This window comes from Glycine max, chromosome 5 (genome assembly GCF_000004515.6).
Source record: "Glycine max cultivar Williams 82 chromosome 5, Glycine_max_v4.0, whole genome shotgun sequence".
NCBI classification, from domain to species: domain Eukaryota; kingdom Viridiplantae; phylum Streptophyta; class Magnoliopsida; order Fabales; family Fabaceae; genus Glycine; species Glycine max.
Genome location: NC_038241.2, coordinates 4,613,874 through 4,632,294, shown reverse-complemented (window position 1 = coordinate 4,632,294; position 18,421 = coordinate 4,613,874). Strand labels below are relative to the sequence as shown.

General features: G+C 36.2%; 2 protein-coding genes and 1 pseudogene across 2 annotated transcripts; all 3 read right to left on the bottom strand.

Annotated features, from left to right (window-relative positions):
* Positions 1–4,028: 4,028 nt before the first annotated feature.
* On the bottom strand, positions 4,029–5,589 carry LOC100797827 (transcription factor TCP9). Its single transcript, XM_003525496.5, has one exon. It carries the CDS (start codon positions 5,400–5,402, stop codon positions 4,362–4,364), a length of 1,041 nt encoding a protein of 346 aa, XP_003525544.1. The 5' UTR covers positions 5,403–5,589; the 3' UTR covers positions 4,029–4,361.
* Positions 5,590–8,335: 2,746 nt separating this feature from the next.
* LOC100797276 (hydroxymethylglutaryl-CoA synthase-like) lies at positions 8,336–9,673 on the bottom strand (annotated as a pseudogene).
* A 5,528-nt stretch (positions 9,674–15,201) lies between these two features.
* Positions 15,202–17,034, bottom strand: LOC100796219 (molybdenum cofactor sulfurase). Its single transcript, XM_014775478.2, has one exon. The coding sequence runs from the start codon at positions 17,032–17,034 to the stop codon at positions 15,202–15,204; it is 1,833 nt and encodes a 610-aa protein (XP_014630964.1).
* Positions 17,035–18,421: the final 1,387 nt, after the last annotated feature.

The window sequence follows — 18,421 nt, the reverse complement described above, 5'->3', positions numbered from 1 at the left end:
AATGTACTCTCGTTCTTGCAGCAGGGTAAAGAAGGACCTGTCTTTGAATTGTTTGTAGTTATGATGATTGGCAGGGGTTTTGGTCCCAGCTAGCACAAGTCAAGTGAGTGACTGGTCCTATTTTTCTTTGGCTCCTGAACTCAATATTTTGACTTTATTTTCCTAAAACCTTAAAGCCACAACGTAGTTGCTATGCCAACGGTAGTGATTTTTAATAGTGGTCCAGGCGTGGGCTATGCCCCTTTCCCCTCCTTTTAGTGTTTTTTTTTTAAAAAAAATAATTAATGTAAGTAAACTTGTTTAGGCATTGGATTTATTTCATTTTGGTCTTCTCATAAATGCAGAGGGTGAAGGAGTGGGTCCAAGTTTTTTAGGCATCCCCTATTTCATATTGGGGAGCATATTAACTTCATCATGCACTTAAGAACATTTTAGCCGTTTGATTTTGTAAATCTCTTAGATTTTGTCACATGTTCTTAAATGATTTTTTTAAAAATTTTAAAAATGATAACAACGAAACTTATGTACTCCACATGTTTCCAAAATCTTTTACGTTTCACCACGCACTTTCATCAAGTTCGTTGGGCTTAAAAGTTTTCAAAAGTTTGGACATCAACTACCATTGTGAATTGAAACAAGAAAACTCGCAATTCTTATTCTTTACTCTGCAGGCACGCCAGTCTAAAATCAATCAGATAAACACGAAGACAGTGTGATGGTTGAGAATGGAGGCATCTATGTTTTTGCCTAGTGTGAAAGCGTTACGTGCAAAAATGGATGTTTTAGAAGACAAACTTTTAAAAGCCATGTGTTAAAATCAGAGTCATTAAACTAATTGAACGACACAAATCTTCTCAATTGCATGATGCAGTTTGATCACGCCACTAAGTCATCGAATCCGCTCCCTTTCATATTGACCTTCTCTTCTCATGTTCATGAGTAAATAAAAGTTTCGATTTCAAATATGTTATCATGTTTGAAAGAGGTTACACTTGTCAAAATGTTAATTATATTAAAATTAAGTATTATTATAGTATTAATTTGTTTAATTTATTGCTAGTTTTGATGTTCACTTGTCAAAATTTACATCTCAAAAACTTTTAACCTAAAGAACAAATTTTAACAGATTTTTTAGCAAATAATTTTACTTTAAAATAACTTTTTCTTCTAAGATACAATTAACTAGAGCTTCATTTTTAACATATTTAAAAACATGTTGGGAATTGAGAAATCACCTTTGAGACGTGAAAGTTATAATCATTAGCTTCTAAAACGTAAAAATTTACATTTAATATATGAAATCAAACATCCTATTTATCTTTTTTTTTAAAAGAGAAATCAAATTAATTTTCTTTTTGCATTAATCCAACTAATTTCGAAAGATTTAGGTTGATTACAAAAGATTCTAATAATCGGAATTAGGTTGATTACATTTAGGGGTATTTGATAGACAAAAAGTTTTTATTTTTTCCAAAAATTTAAAATAAAAAATTATGATTCTCATGTTTAATACGTAATTAATAAAAAAAATTATCAAGACATCATGATTTTTAGAATCAATTTTAACTCATTTCACTTTAAAACATTCCCAAAAAAGATATAGGAATTCAACTTTTTCACGTGGAAAAGGTTTTAAATTTTTAATTCCCAGTAAACATTTTAAGGCAAACTAAGTGTATTTTGTACATTCTCAAAAATCATGATTCTTAGGAATAAAATAGTTGATTAGACCATTAAATGTGTGAATAATCTGGTACGAATAGTTTTGAGTTTGAATATTAAATATATAGGTATCTTAAATATTTAAAGGAAAAATTTTAACACGGTGGAAGATGTATGTATTGTAAAAAAAAAACAAACAGTGTATTGGACAACGAGTTGCATTCCCTTATGAATCTTTTTTATAATACATTGAAAGTAAAGTTTTTTTTTTTACATTTTTTTATTGAATTATATTGTTCGGATGATTGTTAGTTTTTGTAATAATTTTAATTATTTTTTTTAAATTTTTTATATATTTATAATGTATTAAACTTAAAGTCTTATTTTATTATAAAAATTGATATTATATATAACATATTTAACTATTTTTATTTTTTTCTTATTTTTTATATCTTAACTGTATTTAATATCTTAAAAATGATCATAAAATCAAATAGACAACATTTTGTACTTTTAATTTGTGTTGAAGAAACATTTGTTGAATAAAAGTTTAGTAAGAATAGTTTTGCTCGTAAAAAATAAAAAAAGAATAACATGTCAGTGATGAAAAAAAATCCACGCCTTTTCTATATGTAAGAAAAAAAAAATCTGTTTTGTTTTACAAGAAACTATTTTACGAGTCTTGTGAATTAACAAGATTTAACTTTTTCGGAATAAATAAATGTACAAAAAGATAAATTATATCTATCATTAATTTATATTTAATTAAAAAATCGGCCATGAATACATTCTTAATTTTTATTTTACTTATTTATTCACTTTACAAAAAATAAATCTAAATTAATAATACTTGTTTATCGTATCAATTTAAGAAGACTAACTTTTACATGCAAGAATTTCTTAAGAGGATTCTCTCTGCTATTAAAAAGAGAAGGAAATACCAACAAATAGTTGGTATGAGTGGTCTTAGTTTGGTTTCTCTAAGTAAAATTTTACATTTAAGTAAGTTATGTGGCTAAAAAAATGATTAAAAGAAAAAATTCTGTTAAAGGTCCTCAATTAGATTTTTTGAAAAAAAATTAATCACTAATTTTAGTGGTAAATATTCCGCACAAATTTCATAATAATAAAAAAAAGTACAGAAGGAAACTTGAATATAATGCGCTTAATAAAAGTTGATTGAAATTTCAAACATCCAGATCCAAGAATTTCATGTCTTGATTGTGATTATTTGGGTATGCTGCTCATCTATTTCAAGTTGCATGCGTGCTTTGATTTAAATAATTTTTTTTTGGCTAATTTGATAGTGTAGTGCGTGTGGAAATTGTGGAGGATGATGATGATGAAAGAAAACGAAGAGGTAGCAGAAGTTAAGTTGGGGGTGATTGGACCCCACCCTAGTCGTCCATAAAGAACGCCGTTTCTTGTGATCCAGGAGATGACACCTTCAAGGCTACCCCACCATTCATTTCTATAACTTTTTTATTTTATAAAAATTTCACAACCTATATTTAAATTAAATGAAACATCAATAATAAATTCAAATAATATATCAATACCTAATGGATAAATAAATCCAGATCTGAAAATCTTTTCAAAATGCAAATATATTGATAAATAAATTTTCTTATTTTCATCGCTATTCTGGAATCTGAAATAAGAGGAAATTCATATTGCCTTATTATTATATGTATGTATACAGTGAAATATGAAGAAGTGCTTTTTTTGGGAGGGGAGATCCATCCGGCATCCACCATCTCCATTTCTATGTGGGCCACACTCCCCACTCCCTCATTCCCCCCTCACCACACGTGTCACACTTTCCACTCACGTGTCGTAAAGCTCATACTCTCCACTCCGTACTCCGTACTCCTCCCACTCCCACTCCCACTCCCACTCCCTTAGTCATGAAAGTTCAAAGTGTAAGATACTAATTAAATTATTTTTTTAAAATTAAAAATTTATTTTGAATCTTTAAATATATAAAAAGTATGAAAAATTAATCTGAAGATAATTTAATTATTAAAATTTATAATTTAATATTAAATTCATCATTAAAAATATAATTTATCATCAAATTGATTTATAAATATTATAATTTAATGATAAAATAATTTATGAAACTTTTTTTATATTTAGAATTAAATTTATATATTTTATGTTTGAATGACTATTTTACCGTCTTATCTTTTTTTTATTTTTAAATATTATCGCGTAACAGAACCGAGACATTCTTTCCAACAACTCTCTTCCATTCCGTTCCGGAACCTCCGTTTTCCGATTCATTCGTTATTCTCTTATACGTGGTGGAAAGATTAATAAACCTAAATAATCGTCCATTCCATTCCACATCCTAGACACGTACATAATCTGCAAATATTCAGCCACAGCAGTTGCGGACTCATACTATTTCATTTCCATTTCCAACGGATATTATCACATTATACGCAACATCTATCGCATTTTTCATATCATATCATATCTCTCACACAAAACCATATGCAGCAGGTAAGAGTATATTAATCTAATCAAAGTAGACTACCGAGTTTAAAAATTGAACCAAAGTTGCAAATCCAGCACAATTTTTCACAAACAATTGTGACTCTCGTTTATTTGCACACCGTCACATTTATTCAACTCGAGAGAAATTTGTCACAAAAAAAAAGAAAAAACAAAGGTTCCTAGTCGTGGATTAGCATCTAACTCTGCGCGTGAGTCCCAGAGCGGCCCAAGAGCTGTAACTCTTGTTTATCGCAAATTTCAAGCGAAAAATCCCTTAACATTTGAGTCTTGCCACTCTTGGTTCCGCTAGAACTAACACTGGGTGCCATGCTGGATTTCGTTGCCAGCTTAGCCCCCACCGTGCTCGTGCTAACGGCGGAGTTGGAACCGTTACTGCAGGCCGTCATAACGGGCCGGGCTTCTGGAATATTGGTTGTAACCAGAGGCGATATGGGCCTGGCGGCGACGTTGAACACGGAGGGAGATAAGGCCCATAACTGAGGCTGCTGGCTTGCAGGGCCCGCTACTCCACCCGAGGGGTTAGGTGTGGTCGCGGCCTGAGGGATCATCCAGAAAGTGTTAGCGGGGATCACCATGCTGGGGTTACTTACGGCCCAGACCGGGACCAGGCCCTGCGGCACATGAACCGGGGCCAGACCGGACGACTTTGAAACGGCGTCGTTTATGTTTATGTTTATGTCCACGAACTCGCTGTTAGAGGGGCGTTTCCGCTTCTTGTTGGAGGAGGCGGCGGCGGCGGCGGCTTCCTCGTTGGAGTTGGATGAGGTGGTTGGGATTTTGAGCGCGCCGCCGACGGAGACCGCGATGGCCGGAACTGTGCCGGTGCCGGTGGCCTCGATGATGGCCGGCTCGGCGTGCTCCAGGAGCCACCGGACGGTCTCGCCGTCGGACTTGTGGCCGAGCTCTCGGGTGAGCTGGAAGATCCGCGCGGCGCAGGTGGCGGGTATTCGGATCCTGCGGCCGCGCCCTTCCACTTTGGTGTGGCGGTCCTTCGTGGAGGAGCGCTTTGGCAGTTTGACCGGAACAATCTCCGTGTCAGGGTCCGAATATGTTGGCTCCTCCTTTTTCAGCGGCAAGACTTGAAAACCTGTTGTTTCTTCAAACGCGTTGTTCTGTTTGGGGACTCCATTGAGGTTGTTTGTGGTTTCTTTCTCTGCCACGTCGGCGTCGCTGGTGCTGAGGTTCGTTGTTCCTGCTTCGTCGTCGTCTTGATCCATCAATTGGAAGAGATGGAGCACGAAGCACCAAGAGGGAATTGGAACTGCTTTTTTCTTGATTTGTGTATAAAAAGTCTAGTGAATGAGTTTGGTTTTATGGCTTCAGTGAAATTCAAGGAAAGAGCCCAGAATTTTTTTTTCGGTGTGCTGGCTAGAACACCCAAGTGCAATACAACAAAGGGAATGTGATATAAATAATGCTTATTAAATACACGGATAAAAAGGTAAGATACTACTTCTTATTCGAACAGTAAATTTATATTACATTTTTTTCTCTCTCTCTCTCTAATGTATTTTTATGAAAAATATTTTTAATAGAATAATTGTATGTTAATAATAATCACTTTAAAAACATACTGACCATAATTTCTAATTAATAAACAGTGTAATATTTTTTTTACTATACTTATAAATTACACTAAAAACAAATTTAAAAGATAATATTCATGTGTTTGTTGATTAGCGTAAAGTTTCTACTTTATAATATCATTGATAACATCAAATTGTTAGTTGATCATCCGGAGTTCTTGTTACGTGTAATTTTGATAATTCGTCGTATTTATAAATTTTTTTAAAGAATAGTTTATACCAATAACCTTTATTAATTAAGAATTTTGGAGGGGGGGTGGGGACGAGGTATATAAATGTTCAAGTGGGAAACTTATCCTTATCATCACACGATTGTAGCTAGATCAAATGGGTCAAGGTAAAATAATGAGGTGACACGTGTTGAAAGCTGCATGGTGGGTTCCACTATTTGTCACCCATCTCATTCGTGGACCACTGGGACGGGTGGTCTTATTTCTAGACCAATAAGGCCACAGGATGATGTCAGGGAGGGCCTTGAAAAGTTGGGCTTTCTTGCTTAATAAATGGTTTTCATTGGTAGGCACTACTGATTTATGTGGTTCATACACCATCAGAAAAGTACAAAAATTAATGTAAAAGAGTTGAGCCTTAGCAACATGCATTTCTAATTTTTTTTTTCACTTAAAAAGAAAATACACAGAAAAGATAAATAATCTAAAAAAAATTGACAATAAATTATTTTTAACTTTTTAATATAATAATTGTTAAATAGTATAAAAGAATTAGTGTAATTAAGTTTGTTAGTATCTCGTTACTCGAAAACTGTTAAATAAAAAATACTATTTTTTTAAAATATATTTTAAAGTATTAAATATATTTATTTTACAAAGAATTAAGAATAATTATAAGAACATATAATATTTCTTACTCTCATTACTATTCTTTTTCTCCCATTTATAATAATTATGTAAAGTATTTAACAATTAAATAGGAATAATAATAACAAGATTAGATCTAGTAAAAAAGATTGGTCACTCGTGACGTGTCAACGAAAATTCAAATTTTTATTAAGAAAAATATTTATATTTAATGTTTGACACTAAGAAAGATAACTTTGATAAAATAAAAAAAGAATAATAACATAATTCCAAAAGTAATAGTTAATATTATATTTAATTATGTTTTTTATCCTTAAATTTAAGTCATTTTCATTTTTTTCCTCCAAATTTAAAATTACTTATTTAGTCGTTCAATTTTTTTTAAAAAATGTCCTTTTTAATTTTACAGTATACCGAGTTCTCAAATTTATAACTTCCAATCCTTCACAGTGATACATTTTCAAAAACATGGTTGCTAGAAACAAATTTTGATGGAATCATTTAAACTTGAAGAGTAACTACATCGTAAAATATTTGAACTAACAACACCTGGCTTCTACGGATTTCATAATTGTTCATCTGTCCTCCCTTAAGAAGAAACTATTGCAAACAAAAACAACCTTCTAAATGTTGCTAAGCACAGTTGACTTCCTGGCTTCATGGTTTCAACAAATTTCTCTGGTGGAAACTGCATAAAGAGTTACACTTATCAAAAGTCTAATAAATTGTATAACCCACAAAGGGTTCTGCTTTCAGCATCTTGTTGAGCATTAAAACAATATGGTAAAAAAGAAAAATTGGTAAACTTCAGTTGCTTATATGTAATTATGTTATCATTATTAATCCTCAAGCCAAAATCCAGGGGGTTTAAAGAGATGAATATTCCCAAGTCATTAAAATTACTTGAGTACACGAGTAACACAACTAAAATGAAGAACAAAAGAATGTTGCGAAAAAAAATGAATTGAAGAACAAAACAAAGAAATTTTCCAAAAATTGAATCTTTATCAACTTAGACACTAGTTGATCAAATATTTATATAAAAAAAATCATATGCTTGCTTTAATCTTTATGGCAATAAAAGATGCGTTAATGTATTGCTGGAGCATGTAGCTATATATTCAAAGTAAATCTTAAATCTGACAGCACCTATGGAATACTTGTATTAGTGAAAGATTCTCAAAGATAAATACCTCAAGCCTTGACTTCAATTTGCTAGAAACATCACTTTAGCAATGTTTGACAAGCTGAATGGATGTTGACCTTCTCGTAATTGCAAAGAGAACATTGTGGAAGTTAAGCCACTTCCATACGAGAACAATATTACCCTCTTACCATCCTGAAAATTGAAAAATGTAAATGTTTATAAGAAAACATGAACCTTTGTTGAGAAGAAGATTATAATTGAGTAAGATAGTATTTACAATATTCACCAATGTGCTATGTTTGTTGTGAATAAGTGAAATAAAGGTTGCATAAAGAGATGCGGTGTACATGTTGCCAACTTGTTTCGGTATATCAAGGTGGTTGGATGCACCTTTGCATCGTATTGAGGCTTTGCAAGTTGTTGGGATGCCTGCAAATCAAGACTACTTCACACCATTAGCAGAAGTTTCAAATTTTCCATTTTTTAATAGTTACATAAATAGGAAATCGCATCTTTGCTCTCCGACCCAAATGAAAAATGAAAAATAAATGAGTGACTACAAGAAACAGAAGAATATTGTTTTACTTCCAAAACTATACTTAGAACTCTACTCTCAAATCTTTTCTAGATCCCGGCTCATCACCAGATAATGTTGCAAAAGGTTTCAGCTTTTCTTTGGCAGCCTCATCCACAAAACTGTAATCATAACAAACTTTTAAATGCCAATACATGAAACAATTAAAAATGAAAAGGTTTCCAGATAATGGAAAAAATATAAAGAACCTGGGATTTTTCAAGAAGTCATAGAACACCTACGAGCAAAACTTTTTTGTACAAGCTGCAGTAACTCAAAGTATTAAAGATATATATAAACAGACGAAAAAATACACATGTAGATATCAATTAAGGGAGATACATTCATGAATGATTATTATACAAAGCATTCTTAACTGGGGGGTGGGGGTTGTTAACATATTAAAACGAGATGCTTATAGCCTAAATTACCTTGTCATATGGAGAGTGAAATACAAAGTATTCAGCATCAGAAATAGAAAATTGCATTCCCTCTTGTATATCATATCTGTAATTAAGCGATGTCATAAGGTGCCTGGTTTAAACTTACAAACCAAATTTCAGAAAACTAAGTTAACAGTAGAAGCCTACTTGTGACTTAAGTGATTATAGCAAGAATCAAGGGCCATAAGGTAACAAGTTTGAGAAAGCTTCCCATCAACAACCTATAAAACATACATTACGCGGATTAATTGTAGTTAGTCAAAACTCAAAAGTAAAGAATGGACACTGTCGAATGCTATCCCTCAACACTTTCTCAAACCAAAAGAAAATTGCAATGATTGCTTTCACATTAGTGGGGGAAATGGAAGTTAGCTTTCAAAACATAGGATCCAGTCAAAAGTTCTCTGACACAAAATGCAAAGAGACTGAACAACTTACTGGATATTCACTGGCAAGATTAGGCTTGTAAAAATCATAGGCATGAGCCATTGACTTCCCCTCAATTTGCTTTCAAAAGCAATGGGAGCATTGGGACCAATTAGCATGGCAACAGCAGCGGCTCCACCAGTATGCCGAGCAGGTCCTTCAGCATAGACCTGAGAAAGGACCCATCAGTGACACATGCTTGAGCTGAGACTAACCTCATTGTACAACAAAATCTAGCATATGCATCAAAGTTTATAACTTGTAGTTGTTCTTAGAATTGCACATTTAAAAGGGAATGTGAATAATGTTCATAAATGTATAATCCAAAGGTCGTGAATATGGAAATGATCTTTCAGCACTGTCAGTGCAGACAAGAAGTCAATAGCGTCCATCCCATGAGCTGCTCTCAACCCAATTGACACAATTGAACAAGGCAGCAGTTCCTCCATAGCATGCATTAGTTGAATCAACGCCCTCAATATTGGTATTTCCATATTTCTGCGTGTTTCAGACAAGTAAATGAATATTGTATTCAAAAGCTACAGAAATAGATAATTTGATCCTCAAAGTCATTAACAGAATCAAACAATTCTGATTTTTAACAATACTTGTTATATTTAAGAGAGTGGAACATTACTTAATGACTTTCCAGTGAAGAAGCTAGTATCCAATCCAGGTATAGAATAAAAAATGAAAAGAGTCCAGATAATTATGAACCACTTCAATTGTACTCTGTTTCATATACCCAACAATGACTGCTAAAGACCTCCAATCCAACATTAAAATACTTGAATCTAAGGTTTAATCATTCCATATGTATAATTGCATAATACAAATTTATATCAGTTTAGTTTTTAAACTACCATCACCTTGTGAAGAAAGTCAGTTTACTTTGACAAAGAGAATCATCTATCCATGAAGTATGACCCTGAAAGGATACCTCAAAGATTTGCATGATGAAATTTTGATGGATTTGCTTTTGTCAATCAGTCTCACTGCCTACTTCCAGACGACCAATTTGTTTAGGATCAATCGCATACTTTTCAAGAAGTGAAGAAACTACTGTCAAATTGAAAATGACAGAGTTAGTCCTCAACAACAAAGTCTTATTTAACACTTAACACAAAAGAAGCAAACACAGCAAAATATCATCAAGTTGGCTTTGGTGGGTATGTCTAGTGTTATACAAGCAGTAAGGTGAAAACTACATCAAGAATATAAGACTGTAGAAGATTAAAATAATAATATGACATTGAAAATTTTTGTTGTGTATAATGCAGGAAACTCATATCCTTTATATGGTTATAAAGGATTTATGATGGAATAAACTCATATCCCAGAAAAAAGCATCCTTGTTGAGGACTCCAACCTTCAATGGAGAAAACTATACTTATTAGAGAGATGAGATGATGATACGAATAACAGAGTAGGGGTGCAAGCAGCAAGGCCCAAAAGGCATAGTAGCACACCCATGCATCTGAAAGACTACGTAATAAACAGGCCATGAAGACATGAACGTGCGCAGGAGGGCGCTCGAATATTCTAGAAGGAATAAAGAATAAAGGAGAATAAATCAGTAGGTTAGGATTTCTGTTAGGAAGTTAGTTTTTTGTTGTAACCACCACGAGTGGCTATAAATGTACAAACAAGCTTTGTGGAAAGGAAGGAAAAAATATCTTCTCTCTCTCGTTCTCAAGCTTTCTCTCTCTCTATCCCTTTTCTCAAGAGGACTGTTTAGGCCTCGAATACCAAATGCTATCATTGGTGCTTTCATTGCTCACGCCATGGCTGAAGCTACTCGATCAAAGGCAAGTGTTGATCGCTGGGAAGAGGCATTTGCAGGACTCTCGTCTTCCATGTCTTCCAAGTTCGACGAGCTCCTGCACCGTATGACTTAGTTAGAGACAGCGCACGCTTCGCCGCGAGTGTCATCGTCGTCTCTAGGTGTGACAACCATGCACTCGACTCACTGTATGAAGCTCGAAGTTCCACGCTTCGATGGCTCCGATCTAGAAGGTTGGATATTCAAGATCACACAGTTCTTCGAGTATCATGCAACTCCAGATCATGAAAGACTCACCGTAGCATCTTTTTACATGGAAGGCTCAACATTAGCCTGGTTTCAATGGATGCATAGGAATGGTTAATTGTCTTTGTGGTCCGCCTTTTTACACGCCATTCACGCAAGATTCTCATCTTCAACCTATGAAGATCTAACAGGTTTGCTCTATAAATTGACGCAGCGATTAACTGTCTCCGCTTACCTCTCGGAATTTGAAGCTCTTGCCAACCGTATAATTGGTTTGCCGACACTGTTTGTGCTAAGCTGCTTTGTGTCAGGACTGAATCCAGCGATTCGACGGGAGGTGCAAGTTATGCAACCTCACTCATTGGTTCAGGAAATCTCCTTTGCTAGACTACATGAGGAAAGGATGCTAGATGGGCGACGATCTTCAGTTTGAAACTCCCCTAGTTCGTCGTACAGTCTGCCGCCATGAGTATCACCACCGGTTGTCACTAAACCAGTTGAGTTGCTCTTAACTTTGTCACCAGCTAAACCCGCCACAACCACCATTCCTTTTAAACGCCTTTCCCCAGAAGAATTAGCTATTCGAAGGGAGAAGGGATTATGTTTTAATTGCGACGAAAAGTACTCACGTGGCCATAAGTGCACCCCGTCCTTGTTCCTGTTTGTTATAGAGGATGAGGAGTGTCTGCAGGATTTTGATCCCAATCCTCCGTCTCCAACAGCTCTTATAGCTTCACAGGAGGCATCACCAGCTCAGATAAGTCTTCATGCATTTTTCGATCACGGAGCCCCGGAAACCTTGTGAGTCACGGGCCTCATTGAAAACCACCATGTTCAGATTCTCATTGATGGAGGAAGCACACACAACTTCCTACAGCAAGAGTTGGTTACAACATTAAACTTGCAACCACAAACAACTTCTACTCTACGAGTAACAGTGGGGAATGGCGAGGAATTACAGTGCAACCAAGTTTGTTCGGAAGTTGCGGGACACATTCAGGCACACACCTTTTTGGTTGACTTCCATATTCTTCCAATTTGTGGAGCTGATGTAATGCTAGGAGTACAATGGCTAAAGTCACTAGGATCAGTCCTAACAAACTACGCAACTCTCACCATGAAATTCATTTATAATGATAAATTGATTGAGCTCAAGGGTGATCGCGATACCAATATTGACCAGATATCACCATCACAACTACGACGCCCTGTGAACACAGGTAACACTAGTACCTATTTTCACATTCAGCTTGACTCTCATCATCCCGAACCCTTACCCTTGACTCACCCGATACCGGTAATTCAAACCTTACTCACCAAATATTCCTCTCTCTTCCAACCATTAATGACCCTTCCTCCATCACGAGCCACAAACCATTCCATTAACCTCCTTCCTAACTCAACACCCGTAAATGTAAAACCCTACCGCTACCCATACTTTTAGAAACAAGAGATTGAAAGACAAGTGGCTTCGATGCTTCGCAATGGGCACATACAACACAACTCAAGTCCCTTCTCGTCACCAGTTTTATTAGTCAAGAAACGCGACGGAACATGGCGATTTTGCGTGGATTATAGGGCATTGAATGCTATCAAGGTGCGTGGTTGCTTTCCTATACCTACGGTGGATGAATTACTCGACGAACTGGGAGGAGCAACGTGGTTTTCTAAGCTCGAACTAATGCAAGGATATCATTAGATTTTGGTGAAAGAATCCAATACAAGCAAGACAGCCTTCCGCACTCACCACGAACACTATGAGTTTCGTGTAATGCCCTTTGGACTTTGTAACGCACCTTCTTTGTTTCAGGCAACAATGAACCGCTTGTTCCAGCCGCATCTACGCAAGTATATCATCGTCTTCTTCGATGATATCTTGATTTACAGTCGTTCCTTCAGGGATCACTTGGAACACTTGGAGGTTGCATTTCGGGTCTTAATGGAAGGAAAGTTTACATTGAAATTTTCCAAATGTTCCTTTGCTTAGCAACAAATCGAGTATTTGGGTCATGTGGTTTCTGGCCAAGGAGTGCAACCCTTATTGGATAAGGTACAAGTCATTCAACAGTGGCCGCAGCCACGCACGGCGCGAGCACTCCATGGGTTTCTGGGTCTCGCTGGCTTCTATCGACGATTTGTAAGAAGCTATGCTACCTTAGCAGCACCACTCTTGTGACTTTTAACTAAGGAAGGATTTGCATGGACTCCTGAAGCTACAGTTGCCTTCCAAAACTTGAAGAATGTCGTGACTAATTCTCCAATATTATCACTTCCTGATTTCACCAAACCCTTCGTGGTGGAAACAAACGCCTCTGGCTCGGGAATGGGCACAGTGCCATCACAAGGAAGACACCCAGTAGCCTTCTTCAGCAAACAATTTTGCCCTAAGTTACTCAGCTCCTCCACCTATGTTTGTGAACTAGCTGCCATTACCACTGTTGTTAAGAAGCGGAGGCAATACCTATTGGGGCACCACTTTGTAATTTTGACAGATCATTGAAGCTTAAAAGAATTAATGAACCAGGTTGTTCAAATGCCAGAGCAACACCGATATTTGGCACGTTTGTTGGGTTTTGATTACTCTATACAATATAGAACGGGCAAAACTAACATGGTTGCAGACACGTTATCACGATGTTCAGAGGAACCAAGTGCCTCATTTTTCATCCTCTCAATGCCTCACTTTGCGTTTCTTGAAGATTTGTCTAAGGAATTACAGTCGCATAATGAATTTATAACCTTAAGGGAGAAGGTCCATGCAGACCCAGCCACCTACCCTGATCATGTGTTAACACCCAACTTTATTTTGTATCAAGGGCATATTTGGTTACCCTCAGACTGTACTTTCATCACAGCTTTGCTCACGGAATTTCATCAAACACTAACAGGAGGCCATATGGGTTTTTGAAAAACCTTGAATCGTGTAGCAGAAAACTTCACGTGGCAGACCGTGAGTAGTGACACTCGTAAATTTGTGGCCCAATGTGTAGATTGTCAACTCATGAAGTATGAACCTGCAAAACCTTGGGGTTTATTATGCCCGTTACCAGTTCCATTGCAGCCATGGGAGGACCTCTCCATGGACTTCATCGTGGGACTTCTAGCTCATCGCGGCAACACCTGTGTCTTTGTGATTGTTGATCGCTTTTCGAAAGGGGTACACCTCGGCATGCTTCCTTCCCATTATACGGCACAAAGCGTTGCTCAGCTCTTCATGGAATTAGTAGGCAAGCTCCATGGCATGCCCAGAAGTATTGTCTCTGATCGTGACCCGCTATTTGTCAGCAAGTTTTGGCAGGCTTTGTTTTGTTTGAGTGGCACTAAACTAAGAATGAGTTCTGCCTACCATCCCCAAACAGATGGCCAAATGGAGGTGGCAAATAGGATCATTGAACAATACTTAAGAGCTTTCGTTCACCGTAAACCAAATTCCTTGGGTTGCTTCTTGTTATGGGCTGAGTGGTCCTATAACACTTCTGTCCATTCCTCTACGGGAATGACACCCTTCGAAGTAACGTTTGGATGCAAACCTCCCACTTTCCCTCAATATCTCACAGGCACGGTCAAGGTGGAAGCAGTTGATGACTTGCTTAGTCAACGAGAGGTTGTATTCACCTTACTTCATCAGAAGTTACTGAAGGCCCAAACACATATGAAAGTTGTTGCAGATGGGCATCGAAGGGATCACGAGTTTCAAGTGGGTGAATGGGTTTGATAACTTTGTTGTAAAAATTGCATTTTCAAACTTATATTTTTGGTACAGAAAAAATAAGAGAATATAAAGACCAAAGACGAAACAATACCCTCAAGTTACGTGAAATATTAAAAAAAAATATTGATCTTACAAATTCTTTGATAAAAAGTGAATGTAGAGATAAATTTAGCATACAAAATTTGGTACAAATGCTCAACATGATTCTAAAATAATGTAACTATAAAAATGTTAATTATTGAGAAAAATAACGAGGTGATCAACAATGCGAAGCAACGCATTCATACTTCAATAGTCTTTTGATTTAGAGCCATGTATCTCCACCTCTCTTTCTCCACAAAATCTGCATCCAGAAACCTAGAAAGAAAAGCCCATAATCTGTAGATATCTTCGAAGTTTGTCAAGAGGCCCAGTGCAGCAGTCACAACAAAAATCCCAGGCTCTTGGCTACGTGTCTTCTTGGACAGGCCCAACCCTTCAACCTCAGAACCACCTCTTGTTTCCAAGGCCCAATAATGTCTCTCCTCTTCATTCTTGTCAGAGAACCTTATATTTCTCAAATATGAGCTACCTAAAGAGATGTTGTTCCTATCAGCAAGCTTCTGCACAAGTGCAGGATCAATTTTTTCCCCTTTCCAGTCAAATATATTAAATGCCACAGCGGGTCCACGTAATGAACTTATCTTAGGCCCATAAATCCTAATTAGGGAAATGCTATCTTCATGATGTGGATGTTTAAGACTCATTAGTGCATTAACCAGCCAATTGACCAAGTACTTGGTCCTGCTACTAATTAGTAATAACCCCACCGAGTCTGCATGATCTAATCCTCTACAATGAATCTCTAAGCCTTCATTTTTAGTACCTAATCTGTTTCTATCTGTAGATGAGTCAAAGGGTATGCTTAGCTCCTCAATTTCTACTTGCTGATGATGTTCCGTTTCAGTTTCAATAACTACTTGTTCATTGGTCTCATGTCTAAATGCTGGGACAAGGCTTATGATTCCTATGCTTATGGCATTACCAGGATCTTTCAAAGCAGATACACTAGACTTTTTCACAAACAAGCACCCAAAACCTGAAGGGTTTTCTCCAAAAACCTTGTAGAACGAGCAAACCATGAAATCAGGCTTAAAAAGTGACATACCCAAGGTGCCCATTTCCTTAGGTTTGAGCCCACACACATCAAGCAAAACACGCCACCCATGTTCTTGTGCCATGGACATCCAAACATAGGAATATGGTGCTCCTGTGACCCTCGAATGAAGTGGAAAAACAAATAAACCTCCTTTTCTCTTTTCCCTTTTGTTTTTCGTTACCATCTTCTTTAGTTTCCTCCACTCCATTCCGAGGTTCGGCCAGGAGAATTCTGCTGACAAGACATGCACCCCTTGCTTCTTGCAGCTCTCAATCATCACATCCAGTGCCTCGCTGCTGTGGTCATACACTGTGAGGAGCTGTCTATTGTTTTGGAATTGGAAAGAATCAGCTACAATTTTAAAAGCAGATACCTCATTGGCAATGAAAACAAGGGTGTATTCAGCCTCGGAGACGTTCATGAAAGACATGATTCTCTTCCTGATTCTGGATTCTAGTTCTGATTCGTGTCCACCGTATAGAACCTGTGACTGCAAGTTCACTGACTTGTATGATATATCAAAGAAAGATGCATCTGATGTAAAGTAAGGCAATGATGACGAAGAAGAAGAAGCAACTGTGGGGTAAGAGTAAGATCTTTGTTGCTGATCGTAGGAGAAAAGGCCATATCCAGTGTAGTCGAAGCAAGAGTTGGAGGAGTGGTTCAGGTGATGGTATTCTCGGGCTCGAATTCGATCAACTTCAGAAGTTGTGGAGAACTGAGGGAATACTTTGGTGAAGCTGATGTATGAGTCTTGCAAAGATGGGAGGGACTCGTGGTTTGTGAAATTTGTGTGTGGGTGAAGGGTGGAAGATGTGGCTGCGACGAAGTCATCGTGTGATGAAGTTGCATCATTATTGACTTTGGGCTTGGAAGTAGTTCTATGGGACCTCTCAGAGGCAAGGAGTGGAGATGGGAAACAGCCATTAAAGCACGGTTGTGATGCTGCTTCTGCTTCAGCACGAGATGGGTGCATTTTTGGTTTTTTAGAAATTGGACTTGGTCGTCCCCTCCAAATTTCAAAACATTGACTTTAAAAGTTTTCTTGTAAATGGCTTAATAATTCATGGTCGTTCAACCACCACAAAGTTAACATAATTTCTTGCTTCAGCCAGCGATGGGTTTTTTGGGACATACAATATTGTAGAGTTGACTATTGGTTATTATTATTATTTTTAAATCAGAAATACCTTTTATCAGAAATTTTTTTGTTTCAGACGATAGAATTATTATGAAGGATAACAATTTTCTTTTTAAGTGTAACTTTATATAGTCAGATCCAAACCTAGACCACTTGTTAAGCTAAGAAAATCTGATTCAAGTGCCGGGGATGACTATTGATTATAACAATTAATACTTATTTTCTTAACCAACAAAACTGGGAAGTTCGTGACATATTTATTACAGAAGGTGTTGGTCTAGATTCACTTATTAATAGGGTTAGAGATTACCGGTGAAGATCATTGTCCACTACAGCTGCGTTTGGAAGGGATTATTGGTCCATATTTATGTGGTGAACTGATCTCGTCTTAAGTACCTTACCATTAGAGCCCATCTTAGTCGAGATGAAAAATGGTTGTGGTGTTTATCTTAAAAGTTTAAATACATTTAGGGTTTTTTTATTTTATTTTAATTTTTGGTTCCAATAGGTTTATTTTTTTTAAATTTTAATCTTTATAAATTTATGTCTTTTCAATTTTGATCTTTATAAAATATTTTATTCATTTAATTTATATTTTTTCAAATTTAAATTGTTATAAATGCGAACTTATAAAGATTATAAATAAAAAAATTTATAATCTTATAAGGACTAAAATTAAAAAAATATAAACTTATAAAATGAAAAATAAACTAAATATCTTATAGAGATCAAATTAAAAAAAAAATACTAATTTATAGGAATTAAAATTAGAAAAATAAATTTATAGAAATAAAAATAAACAGTACTAACTACTTATGAGAAAAAAAATCATATCTAATATCCTTTGTTGAAAGAGACAAAAGCGGTATAGGAAACTTTGGAACATTGTAGTCGTAAATATGGGGATATCATAAAGAAACAGCGAAAGTTAAAGGGCATAATTAGCAGCCAGGAATCAGCACGATCATCAATGATCATGTAAAGGATAGTGGTTTGGGATAATTAATGACAGTATTAGACGTGAGTTATGAGCTTATGGTACATGCTGTTATCTTTGTTATGAGTCTCTTACTTGGAACCGGTCCACATGCACCACGTGATGGTTTGAGTGAGTCAACAACTAGAATTAATATGCAGCATCTGATCAAACATTGACGCGGTCTTTTTATGAACGTACCCTTTTGTGGTTGGACCGACCACTTTGACTTGCATCATTTGGCTT